At 49.3% G+C, this 12099-nt stretch overlaps 1 protein-coding gene across 2 annotated transcripts; it reads right to left on the bottom strand.

The window, feature by feature from the left end:
- Positions 1–296: 296 nt before the first annotated feature.
- SLITRK5 (SLIT and NTRK like family member 5) lies at positions 297–9389 on the bottom strand. 2 transcript variants are annotated; one of them, XM_082218586.1, is made up of 2 exons: positions 9168–9389; positions 297–5311 (listed from the first exon to the last, which is right to left on the bottom strand). In XM_082218586.1, the coding sequence occupies exon 2, from the start codon at positions 5301–5303 to the stop codon at positions 2418–2420; it is 2886 nt and encodes a 961-aa protein (XP_082074712.1). In that variant the 5' UTR covers positions 5304–5311; positions 9168–9389; the 3' UTR covers positions 297–2417. The 2 variants fall into 2 exon arrangements, with proteins under 2 accessions (XP_082074712.1, XP_082074711.1); XM_082218585.1 differs by lacking the exon at positions 9168–9389 and adding an exon at positions 7922–8011.
- Positions 9390–12099: the final 2710 nt, after the last annotated feature.

Below are 12099 nucleotides of genomic sequence, written 5' to 3'. Positions count from 1 at the left end.
CGTGAAATATCACTTACCCAGTTTCACACATATAAAACGAAAACTATAGAAAGGAGACAAAATTTCAAGGTGAAACTGTAGCATTATACAACATAGGTCTGCAGGGTTATGTACCATCGGCGTGATTAAGTACGGCGAGTTCAGGAAACACCTTAAAGAATGCATGAGTTTAATGCTATCACGTCCATGATATCAGTAATAAAGGGTGTGGGGAGAATGATGTTCATGCGTGAGCAACAATTGGCACTGGAAATAAATCATGTAGCTTCCGGTAAAGACTATTTCATTTCCTTCCATTTGAAATTGTTATCAAGTGTTTATTCATAAACTATATAAAAAAAATTACATGTGCTGGGATACATATGAGACCACAACCTGTCCCATCGTACAGTGATGCTGTGTTTATGAATATCTTTGCCACTGCTTGCTGCCCAAAGGGGTAAGAATCAATATTCCATAAATAGATTTGTACAGTCCGTCATTTTGGCCTTCCAAGGTGCCAGCACACAAATGGATCTGTACAAGGGCAATTATGCTCGACTGAACAACCCAGCAGTTCTCCAACTAAGATATTTTGGTTGAATTATGAAAATAAACCACCACCACCACTCCTGCAAAAATAAACAATTTCTACATGTCCCTCACTAATTAGTCCAATTAGTCATCCTAGCAGGAGGCTCTGTAGAATAATCATTCATAAGAAGCAGCAGCAACAACAAAATAGATCCTATATATTTCTTTCCTGTACCGACTGATTGCCTTGGATTGTCTATTAGGTTTTGGTGATGATAGTGTTGATGATTTGATTTCAGTGGCTTGGATCCAAATTATGTGAGGCACACTCCATTTCCACTGAAAGCAGTGGGACTTAAATTACTAAACTGGTTTGTTGAATTCAATGGGTCTAAAGTGTGACAAACTGAATCTGGACACCCCCCCCCCTTGGTGATTTCTGACATTCTCCAGAGACCACAACAGCTTTGTGCAGAGTTTTTTTTTTGGGGGGGGGGTAGAAAGAGCTCAGAATGCAGTGTAACACTTCTGAGCAAATCACAGACTCTGGGCCTCATCCTGTAACCTATTCAACACCCTGGGCAGTGGGAGATGGAACTTAAAAGTACCACAATTCAGTAGGAACCTGCTCTGGCAAATGTAGAAGATGCCTCAAACTGCAATTCTGTGCTCCGTGAGGCAGCTTCAATCCCCACTGAAGTCAGCAGGAGCATAGGTGTGTGCAGAAGAGCAGCCTATGTATCTGTCAGGTGTTTTCCCTTGCCATCAACTCTATAGGACCATTTCACACATGACACAGCAGCAAACCAGGCTTTGCCACCAAGAGTACACACGACAAAGAGCCACAACCAATCTGGTCTCTCTGCCAGATAGAGCTGCAAATTATGCATTTCTAGCACCTGTTTCCTCACATTGTTTTAGGTCTACATCTAGAAAAGCACATCGTAATGTGTGAAGAAGGCCCTGCTTTCTATTCCAGAGGGAAGTTTAACCACATACAATAAGTAAGCATTCCGGAGGAATGGAGCCTCAACGAGTGAAGAAAATGCTACCATGTATATAAAAATAGGAGCTACAATAAAATATTTTTTTTGTATATATTTCAATAAGTTATTTTTACTAACCAGTTATGCATCATATATCTCTGAACTCTTTATTGATTTGTCCACATCTAGGGTGATCCTTTTAAAGATCATAATATTGGTTTTTAATTCAAAAGTCCAGAAACATACAAATACATCCTCTTTTCTTTTTCCTTAAAAAAGGGGGAGTGGGGTGGGGGGAACCAAACGACCTTGTATTAAAGTCAGGGTGTGCCAATCTCTCTCTCTCCCTTGCCCACCTTCCCCAAAGCCATCCATGCCTCAGAAGGGAACTTGGTGCCCAGTACTGTTGAACTGAGGTGAGGGGGGGGAATTGTCAGCAGTGAATATTCAACATAAAGAACAAGATAACATGATTTATGTGACCTTTTCAACATCGTCATATGAGACAACACTCTCTTAAAAAAACAAAACAAAAAACCCACATCCCAATCCCTCCTTTTTAGCATCACACAAACCATATAAGTGAGTGCGAGAACAAATGCTGTGTCTAGTTCGCTCGATTGATTGATTCCTACTGGCTGTGAGGTGGTTAAAAAAGAAGAAACCAAAATAAAAATAAAGAGGGCAGGGAGAAAGAGAGAAAGATCTATAACTATGGAATCAGCACACCCTTTCGGTAACTTTCCCCAAAGCTGGAAACCTCTGTGCCAAGGCACTTCACCTTCCAACAACATGAAGCAAAGGCGGATTTGGAGAGGGAAGGGATGTGGAGGAGAGAAGATCAACAGTGTGTTTCTTTGTGTGTGGTTATTAAATACAAATGCTCTGGGTGGGAGGACGGGAGAAGAGGAGGAGGTCTCAGAACTGACTGAATGTGGTCTGTTTTTCCAACACTTCGAGGTAGTCCGGCTCTGCATTTAGTTTTGCTTTTAGCTCCAGGTATTCGTTCCTGTTGGGCTCCACATAAACAGTGCTTGGGGGGGTGTAGAGCACTGTTTCCCGGAGCCGACTGTCCCCCGGGCCGGGATGCAAATAGGGGTGAGGGGGGCGCCTAAGGTCATAGTTAGGGGAGTAAGTGTAGGCAGTTGGGGGGAACTTAGGGTACTCAGGGAGGTTGCTGCCCCCCAAAGTGGAAGAAGGGTGTTTGTCGGGCTCCAAAATGCCCCTGTAAAAACGATCAGCATCCTGGACAGGGGAAAGCAACTCGTCCCGAGGCTCAATGGTGCTCACACTGTATGTGGGGCTCTGGAGGGTCTCCTCTTGTCCCCCCGGAGCTGCTTGGGGCTGCCCCAAGGCCTGTGGGGGTGGTGGGGGTTGGGGCTGGAGGTGATGGTTGCTGTAGGTCACCTTGAGCTCATGGAGATCTTTGTAATCCTCACCAGCGTTGCCCTCTCTGGAGCGGTAGATTGGGTTCTTGCACATGTGACCTAAAGGATGAGGGATGTATTCATAGACGTGTCCCGCGGGGGTTTTCACCTTGGGCAAAGCCGGACCACCACCTCCTCCTCCATGGTGAAGATGCTGCGGATGCTGCTGGTGATGGGCATGTGGGTGGGAATGGGGGGCTCCCCCGCCTGTGTACACACTGTACTGCATGTTGAAAGAGCTCACATCCGAGTTGTTGGTGCTGGCATGGTCGCCTTGGACCTTCTTCCTGCGCTTCATCACCAGCACAAAGAGACCTGCGGCCACAAATACAGACATGATGAAGACCAGCAGTAAGCTGAGGATCAACACTGACAAAGGCACCGTGGAAGAAGAAGAGGAAGACGAGCCACCAGAAGGTGATTCTGAGTCGTCCTCCTCCAAGGTGCTATTGATCTGCCCGGAGTTGGAAAAGGGGGTGGTCTTGGCTGGTCCCTGCATGGATGATGGAGTGGGTGTGGAAACAATGATGTCAGAGTAGTCTGGGCACAGCAGTTCTGCTTTGATGTTCCTCATGTAATTCTGAGCAAATTTCTTAGGGGATTCACAGATTACCTGGTCCACAAGGACTCCTGTGTTGAGTTGCTCGATCCACAACTTCATGCCCACCACGTCGCATGTACAATCCCATGGGTTCTCGTGGAGATCTATCTGCAGGAGGGATTTCAGCTGGTCAAGCACTCCACTTACAGGAAGGTAGGAGAAATGGTTGCTTCTCAGGTTCAACCTGTAGAGAGTTAAGCCAGAAAAAATGCCTCCAGGTAAAGATCTCAGCAGGTTGTTGTTGAGAAACAAGAGCTGTAAATTGGGCACAGGGTCAAAAGTGCCTGGCTCAATCTCCCGGATTACGTTATATTGCAGGAAGAGGTACTGCAAACTCTGAAGCCCATAGAAAAGCTCTGGGTTCAGTTTTTCAATCCGGTTCCCATTCAGGTAGAGCCTCCTCAAGTTAGTTAGATCCTCAAAGGCCCGATCCTGAATGACCGAGATGCGGTTATTGCCCAGGTGAAGCAAATCCAAGCCAGTAGCATCCAGGAAATCCGACCTACGCACCAGGGCAATGTAGTTCTCGGTCAGGTACATCTTCTTCGGGTTGTACGGCTTGGGTTGGAGCTCTGAGATGCTCTCAATCTTCCTTTCTTGGCAGTTGACGTTGAGACCCAAATCGGAGATCTGTAGGTTGCAAGTGCAAGCTGTAGGACACTCCAAAGGCACCGGGGATTTGGTCTGGTAAGCAATGCTGGGGCCATAGTTGCTGTATCCCAGATCCTTGGAGGGCAAGCGGGAGGTAGGACGCACCCTGGACTTGTTGGGTTGGCGGGTCCCTTTGGGCTTCAAGGGCGATTTGTAAACAGCTGAGGAAGAAGTAGCCACAGAGTTTACAGAGGCTGGTGTGGTATGAAAATACCCTGTGGTGCTCAGCGGGGTCTGTGGTCTCATCTCATAATCGGAGATGAGCCTCCTAGGACAAAGCTCCTGCTTGGAAACCTCATCCAAATCCCTCCCATGTAAACGGAAAGGGGTTTCGCAGACTACATCCCCCACCAGGGCTGAATAGGATATGCTGTCCAACCAATCCTTGAGAGCTATCAGCTCACAGGAGCAGTTCCACGGGTTCTCCTCCAGCTGCAGCTCCACCACCTTATCCATGTGCTGCAGGAGGCCCAAGTAGGGAAGGAGTTTGAGCCGGTTGCCCCTCAAATCGAGATGAGTCAAGGGCACAAAACGGAACAGGTTGTTGGGCAACGAAGAGAGGAGGTTGTCGTTCAGAATCAGCACCTGCAACAGATGCAGCTTGCTGAAAGAGCTGGGTTCGATAGCGCTGATATAATTGTAATCAACTTGCAGGTACTCCAAGCTCTCCAACCCTACGAAAGTGTCATCCCTCAGTATTTCCAGCTTGTTGTTGTTCAAGTGCAGCCTCCTCAAGCCCCTCAGCCCATGAAAGGCTCCTGTCTCGATATCTTGGATGTCATTGCCGCCCAGGTGCAAAATCGAAGCCCCACTATAATTGACAAACTGGTTGGGGTAGAGCCTGTTGAGAAGATTCCCAGACAGCAGGAGATGGTAGATGGAGAATTTGGGGGGGCTGATCTCAGAGAGGTTGATGATCCCCCGGTTCTCACAGCTCACCGTCAAGATGCCATCCTTCTCCTCGCAAGGGCATTTGTTATCACAGATCTCCCCATAATACTCAATGCTTTCTGCCCACGCCAGGACTAGAGATGTTAAAGCAAAGGCTATGGTTTGTACCATCCAGATATGCATTTTCTTGTTGAGATCCTGCTCCAGAGTCACCGTAGAGCAGCAAGCATACATGTTATCTCCTGCGGAGGGCAAGAAAAGAGAACAAAACACCGTCATGTCACGAGGACTGAAGCCTAGATCATGACAAAGTTAGGAGGCAAGGCTGCAGAGGGACATAATTTAGGTTGCTTGCCAAGGGTTTTGATTACAAGACGCCCATCCAACTCTTGTTAAATAATAGCTATTAACTTACTGATTTAGTAGAGGTTTCCTGTCTTTCGAAAGGTAAAGTCACAACCCAAGTCCTTTATTCCTAGGAACGCATTTCAATATTTTGTTTTATTTATTTCTATAGTGTTTTCCCCTCCCCCACTACACACACACAAACACACACACAACCCACAAATATACATAAAATGGCTGTCAGTTTAGTTATTTGGTTCTAATTTCAGAGAACAGAAGCACCATTTTATGAGGTTTTCAACCTCACCTATTACCTACCCGGCAACCCTTCCCTTTCTTTCTCAGAACATTCAGAATGAACAGTGACCTGCAAAGGAAGGTCTCCCCCCATTTTTGGCAAGGCTAGCCTGCTCTCCACATATATAGAGAAATGTAAAACCGTTCCTTGAAATTCCACTGCAGGGGTCTATAGTACAAATGGCTGTAAAGATAGAGAATACCAACATTATTATTTTTAATCATTTTGAAAGTGGGGGGAACAAACCCTGAAAAGGGTGGACCGCCACCCAAACCCCTGATTTCCTAAACAGCTTTGCTGTATAAGCTTACACAAAATGTCAATCAACATCTCAATTTTTTAAGGGGGGGGAATCAAAAGTGATGAAATTCTTCAGCCAAATAATTAAATATATGCCCCCTCATCATCTCAAAGGCTTTTCTTTTTTGAAAGAAAAAAGGGGGAGGGGGAGACAGCGCAAGCCACTGGTGGAATATTTATGAATTCTTATTAGAAGATCTTCTTAAAAGAAGTTATCATCGCCGCTTGCTTCTGGATTGATCGGCTGGTAAATGAGTTGTTTTCACAAGGGCACTGGCAAAAAGGCAGCAATGCAACACAGATGCGCTCTCTCTCTCTCTCTCACACACACACACATACACACACACTGAAAAGCATCGTCCTTTAAGCCACTCACCCAGAATTTGGCAAACATGCTAGACTTGAGGAGTGTCCCTGCAGCCTCAGCCATATCTGAGCTACTGCTTCTTCTCCCACGCTTTGCAAAACTAGTCTAATTGCAATGGAGAGAGCTAAGTGGGTCTCAGAGAGCTAGATCATCAGCAAGTCCAGGAGCGGTGGAATTGCTGCTTCTCAGCTACCATGGCTGTCAGCACTCTCCATCCTTCTGAGAAGGCATCCAAAGGAGGTGGATTGGGGAATACCACCCAAAAAACTCATCCATTTGCACTCCCCTCAACCTGTATTTGATCTCTGAACGGCATCCAGACAGAAAGACCATCCCAATTTCTTTTCCCCTCTCAAAGCCTTTCTGTCTTCCCCCTAAAGGGTCCTTCTACTTGTGTCTGAACACAATAAATATCTAGACAGAGGATGGATGGAAGCTTCGCGGGCAGCATGTGGGGTTGGGGGGGTGGATTAATAAATCGCCCAGCGTTAATCGATGACTTTTGGTTTGTTATTATTGCTTTTTAGAAAGAGGATGGCTTGCATATGTTCAGGTCAACCCTTCCCACAAGTCCAAGAACGTTTGAATTTGGAGGATCCTAGACATCTCTCTCTCCCTCTCTCTCTCAATTTATTTATGTTTCTAAGCATCGCTCACAGATTGACAAGCATCCGTCTAGGTGCAAGCATTTTGCAGTAGAACAGAAGCCAGGCACATTAGGGAAGAAGTCTTTGCTTCACCAGCGGAATGAATGGTTTGGCAAAAAGGCATGTCTCCCTCTCTGCGTTAAGCAAGAAGTCAAGCTGGGAGGGGAAACCCCCCCCCCAAAAAAAAACCCTTCACTTCTAACACAATTCTCAGGTCCAGCAGAGCTATTCATCCATTATCTGGCTGTTTCTCGGAGAGCCATATCACAAATAAGTAGGTGGCTAAATAAATAAATGCATCCTTTCAGACTGTTTTTATTTATTTTTTAAGGGAAGAAAACCACCCAAGGCTTTATTTGACTCGGAGGTAGCAAGAGCAACGAAATAATTTGCATGTCCTCCTCCCTGCACCTTCCTCGGTCTTCAAAATCGTGGAGGGGGATAGGGAAGAGGGCATGAGACAAATAAAGTTGAATGTGGCATAGAGAGGATTGCTCCAGAGATCTGGTTCGCAAAGGCTAGAAAAAAAGGGATGGAGAAACAGCTAAGTGGAATGTGTTTCTGTGTGTGGAAGCAGAGAGAGAGAGAGAGAGAGAGAGAGAGAGAGAGAGAGATTTGAAAAGGAGGAGGGGTGAAATTCTTGTTTCAGTGCTCCTCTTTCCCGTACCCCCTTCCCCGGGGAGGGGAAAAAAATGAGTTCCACCCCTAATATTACCGCACTGAAGCAACCGCCTCGGTTTGCAAGCAAAAAGCTGGGGGCAGTGGTGTTGCTTTGCAAAAAAGAAAAAAGGAATGGGGGGTGTAGGGGAGCCAAGAGCAACAAGGAGACATGGATCAACGCTCTCCGACCCCCCCCCCGCGTCGCCCAGTCCTCCTCCACCCCCTCGCTACTTACTGAGGCAGAAATCTCCAGGGCCCAAGCATTGTTGCAACCCATAAAGCTGCCTCGCTCGCTCGCCCGCTCGGTGTGTGTTGCAAACCGCCCAGGCAGAGGCGAGCAGGGAAGGCGGTGGGGATTGCAGTTGGGAAGAGGCTGCCTGGCTAGCGGGGAGCGCACACACAGCCTTGCACACGCCGCTGAGCCTCTGCTACCAACCCCCCCCCTTTCAACCAAGCCCGGACACACACACACACACACACACACACACACACACCAGCGGTGCCAAGGGCTGGCTCCCAATTCTCCCCTCCCCAGTAGCGGAAAGTAGGGGCGGGGGCTGCTGAAGGGAGGGGTGGAGAAGGAGGGAGTGGAAGTATTACGGGGAGGAGAGAGGGAGCCAGGGGTGTCCCCCCCCCAAAAAAAGGAAGATAGCAAGTGGTGGGTGGTATTTTTTTTGGAGGTGTGTTATCTGGAGAAGGGAGATTTGCTGATGGGTGGTTGAATGACAAGCAGGAGGGGTGATTTGGAGAGGTCTGGGTGCAAATCCTGTGTGGTACTGAGGGAGGGGGCGGTCTGGGGGCAGAGTGGCCAAAGGGTGAGAGAGAGAGATCCGGATGAGTTTTCACATGGGTGAGGGGCGCCCTGGGTGATTAGGAAGGGAGGGGAATCTGTAGTAAGGGTGGAAAGAGGCAATTCGCTCCGTTGCTCGGATGGATCTGGGTCAGAGGCAGGGCAAAAAGACGGGGGTGGTTTGGAGAGGGGGGTGGAGAGAGAAGTGTGCGCGCGTCTGGAGGGGCGTCGCAAGCAGGAGACGGTCTCCGCTGGATTTGGGGGGAGGCAAGTTGGAAGGGTAGGACCCACGAGGAGGGAGAAGGCAGGAAGTGGGGGCTGGAGGGGGGGGACAACGGAGGGGGTCGTCCCTGAGAGATTCAGTAAGGAGGAAGAACGGACAACCCGGGTTGGCGCGTGGGGGGGGGGGGAAAGAGGCGATCAAGGGGGGTGATTGGGGTGCAGGAGGCCCTGGGCGAAGAAAACGCCATGGTGTGTGTGTGTGGGGGGAGATTGGGTGGAGGGTTGAATGCACGCATGGAGGGGGGTACACAATCCCTGCTTCCTGCAGTGAACGGAATGGGCAGCCGCCACAAGTCTCTGTGCCCCCCCCCCCGCCCCAGCATCCGCACATGCCGACGCACCATCTCTCTTGGCGCGCATCTCCCTGTTCCCCCATCGCACCCAGCCTCCCTTTGGTACTGGTACTTACGCTTTCCATGGAAGAGGTCAACTTTCTCCCCGCTCAGCTGCCGCTGCTGGAGCCGAGGCTCCCCTCTCTCCTTCTCCTTCTCCTTCCTCCTCCTCTTCCTCCTCCTCCTCCTCCTTTCCTCAGCGCTGGTCTCCTCGCCTGCTCGCTCACACCATTTCCCAGCGCCCGGGGCTGATGCCACTCGGAGGAGCCTTGGCAGAGAGACAGGACCCGGCGAGCCGCCCCTTTAAGCCTCCTCTTTTTCTTCTTGCAGCGCGCTCTGGACATGGTAGGGCTGGCGACCAGGGCGCAGGGAACCCGTCTTCCCCGGCGGCGGTGGCGCCTGCTCTCCTCGCCGATCCTTCCCCGGGAGCCCCCGCCGTCGATCCCCCTCCGCTTGGGAATGATGGTCCTCCTCCGATCTCAAAAGCTCTGGTGGCAGCCTCTGATGCATTCCACCTCAGCCCGTCCCAGGTATTTCCCCCGGACTGGTGGGGAAATCAAAACAGCATCGAGAATAATGACAGTAGCAATCGTAAGAAGAAGGAAGGGAAAAACAAAAACCTTGCAACCTCGCCTTGCTATCTCTATCCACCGATGCCGGCTTCAGCGAGCGAGCGAGCGCAAGCCTTTCCGCATCTCTTTCCCAGGAGAGCGCAAAGAAGCGGAGATCTGGGGGAGGCTGCGAGGGAGGCTGGCTCCAGGGGCGCCCCAGCCAAGAACTGCCATCAACTTGCCTTCTTCGCCTCTCCCCACTTGCAAAGAAAAGGAGCTAGCAGGAGGGGAGGGGAGAGGAGAGGCCCTACGAGCCAAGAGAGGGTTTCCACAGGAAGGGGAAAGAGAGAGAGAGAGAAAGCAAGCAAATATAGCCAGTTATTCTGTATGGAGCTGCTGTTCTAGCCAAGCTGCCACAGACACAGTGGAGCTGGAGAGCTCCGAGGGGGAGGAGAAAGAGAAAAGGCAGCAATAGCAATCCGGATATTGGCGGCCAATAGATGGCAGTGTTAGGCATCAAATTGGCATTCTTCAGGAATGCTCACTTAGCTTGAAGCAAAAGCGGAGGGGGGGGGCTCTCCCCCTTTCTCTCTCTCTTATTTTGATTTTTTCGCTGTGATGATGCTGATGATTCCTAGGCATGGAGATCAGCCTTGTTTCATGTTTTACACAGGCGGGAGTACTGTGTAAGGGGACCTTGTTGCCAGAGAATCAGAGGACAGGGAGAGGAATCTGCTGGAGAAGGAACAGCAAATCACACCAGGTTTTCCTGATGGAGTGACCCCTTTTCTTTCCTTGCCAGCTGGCAGAATTGCGGGAGGCAACGTGCTAAATATGGCCAGTGAATATTTTATGACATTAAAAGTTGTCAGCAACACTTCGGGTGGTGGGGTTTTCTTGTGTTGTTGGCTTTGGAAACACCCTTCTGAATGTTAAAACACGACATTGCGGGTCTTTTTTTATGTTTATGTTTTGAATAGGAACAAGTTGTTGTGTCAGGTTTGGAAACCAGTCAGCTGGTTCAGAGGAATATCTAACAAATCTCACAGATCCACCTGTGCACATTCGTGCAGCATAGCCACTGGTGTGTAGTGATTGTGGGCATCTGGAAACATATTTGCACTGGATATATAGAGCAAGGAAAACGGCAGTGGGTAGAGAGTATGAAACGTTTGGAAGAGCAGGGCGCCTGGGTTCAGCTCCAAAAGTCTTTTGACAAAGAGCCGAGCAAATGCAGTCTGCTCTGCCAAAACTCCCAAGGAAGATTGTGGCATCCAGAATGAATTCTGCAATCTCAGAGCATGCTCAGGGAGGCCTAACCTCTGTGCATGTTCCCAAAATGTCCAACATGTATGCAAGATGGATGACAATGCAACTGCCTGCATGGAATGCTAAAGACCTAATCGCACACAAGCTATGAGCTATAAGCACAACCAGGGAGACACCCCTGAGCCATTCTACGCTTCATATGTTCCAGAACCTCCAGTGACACCCCCTCCTCAATATGCAGGAGGCCATTAGACATGAAATATGGCAATAATGTGGACCTGGGATGTCCTCAGCTGCTCTACCATCTCCCTTTTCCAGAACAGTCCCGTATCTTACCAGAAGGCAGAAAGGTCTGAGTCCATTCTCTCTAATAAAACACTTCTACCCCCTGTGAGTCTTGGGTTACTCCACGGGGAAGTGTAAGTAACCCCTGAGCACCTCCCTCTCTTTTAACCCTCTTTGTTGTCCTCTCAGCAGCAGTTTAAGAATTTTTTCTGTTCTGCCAGGTCTTTTAGGAAGCAATCCTATGCACACGAAAGTGGTAGAAAGCAAGCAGGTGTAAATTAAGCCACCATAAAGTTCAACAAATAGGGACGTGGGTGGCACTGTGGTCTAAACCACTGAGCCTCTTGGGCTTGCCTATCTGAAAGTCGGCGGTTCGAATCCCCACGATGGGGTGAGCTCCCATTGCTCGGTCCCAGCTCCTGCCCACCTAGCAGTTCAAAAGCGCACCAAAAAGTGCAAGTAGATAAATACTGGTGGGAAGGTAAACGGCGTTTCTGTGTGCTGCTCTCGTTTCACCAGAAGCGGCTTAGTCATGCTGGCCACATGACCCAGAAAAACTGTCTGCAGACAAACGCCAGCTCCCTCGGTCTGTAAAGCGAGATGAGTGCTGCAACCCCAGAGTCATCTGCGAATGGACTTGACTGTCAGGGGTCCTTTACCTTTAAACTTCAAGAGCAGGTCTCTAGCTGCTGCTCTGCCTAAACCTGGTAGGGGAAACAAGCCTTTGAAATAGTGTTCTGTGTCAGGTTGCCAGGTCATGTGACCAAGCCAAGTGGGCTTAGTCCCCAGTCTCTTGTCCTGCCTCCGCCACATCTCCTTTGGGGACCTATTCCAGCTGGGTGAGATTTAGATGCATTGCTTCCTAGGCTGCTCATCTCAGGAGGTATTGCCACAGGATTGCCCC

The sequence above is a fragment of the Podarcis vaucheri genome, assembly GCF_965113315.1.
Source record: "Podarcis vaucheri genome assembly, chromosome: 4".
Lineage (NCBI taxonomy): Eukaryota > Metazoa > Chordata > Lepidosauria > Squamata > Lacertidae > Podarcis > Podarcis vaucheri.
Note: the sequence above shows the minus strand (reverse complement) of the source record. Positions and strands in the feature narration are given on the sequence as shown.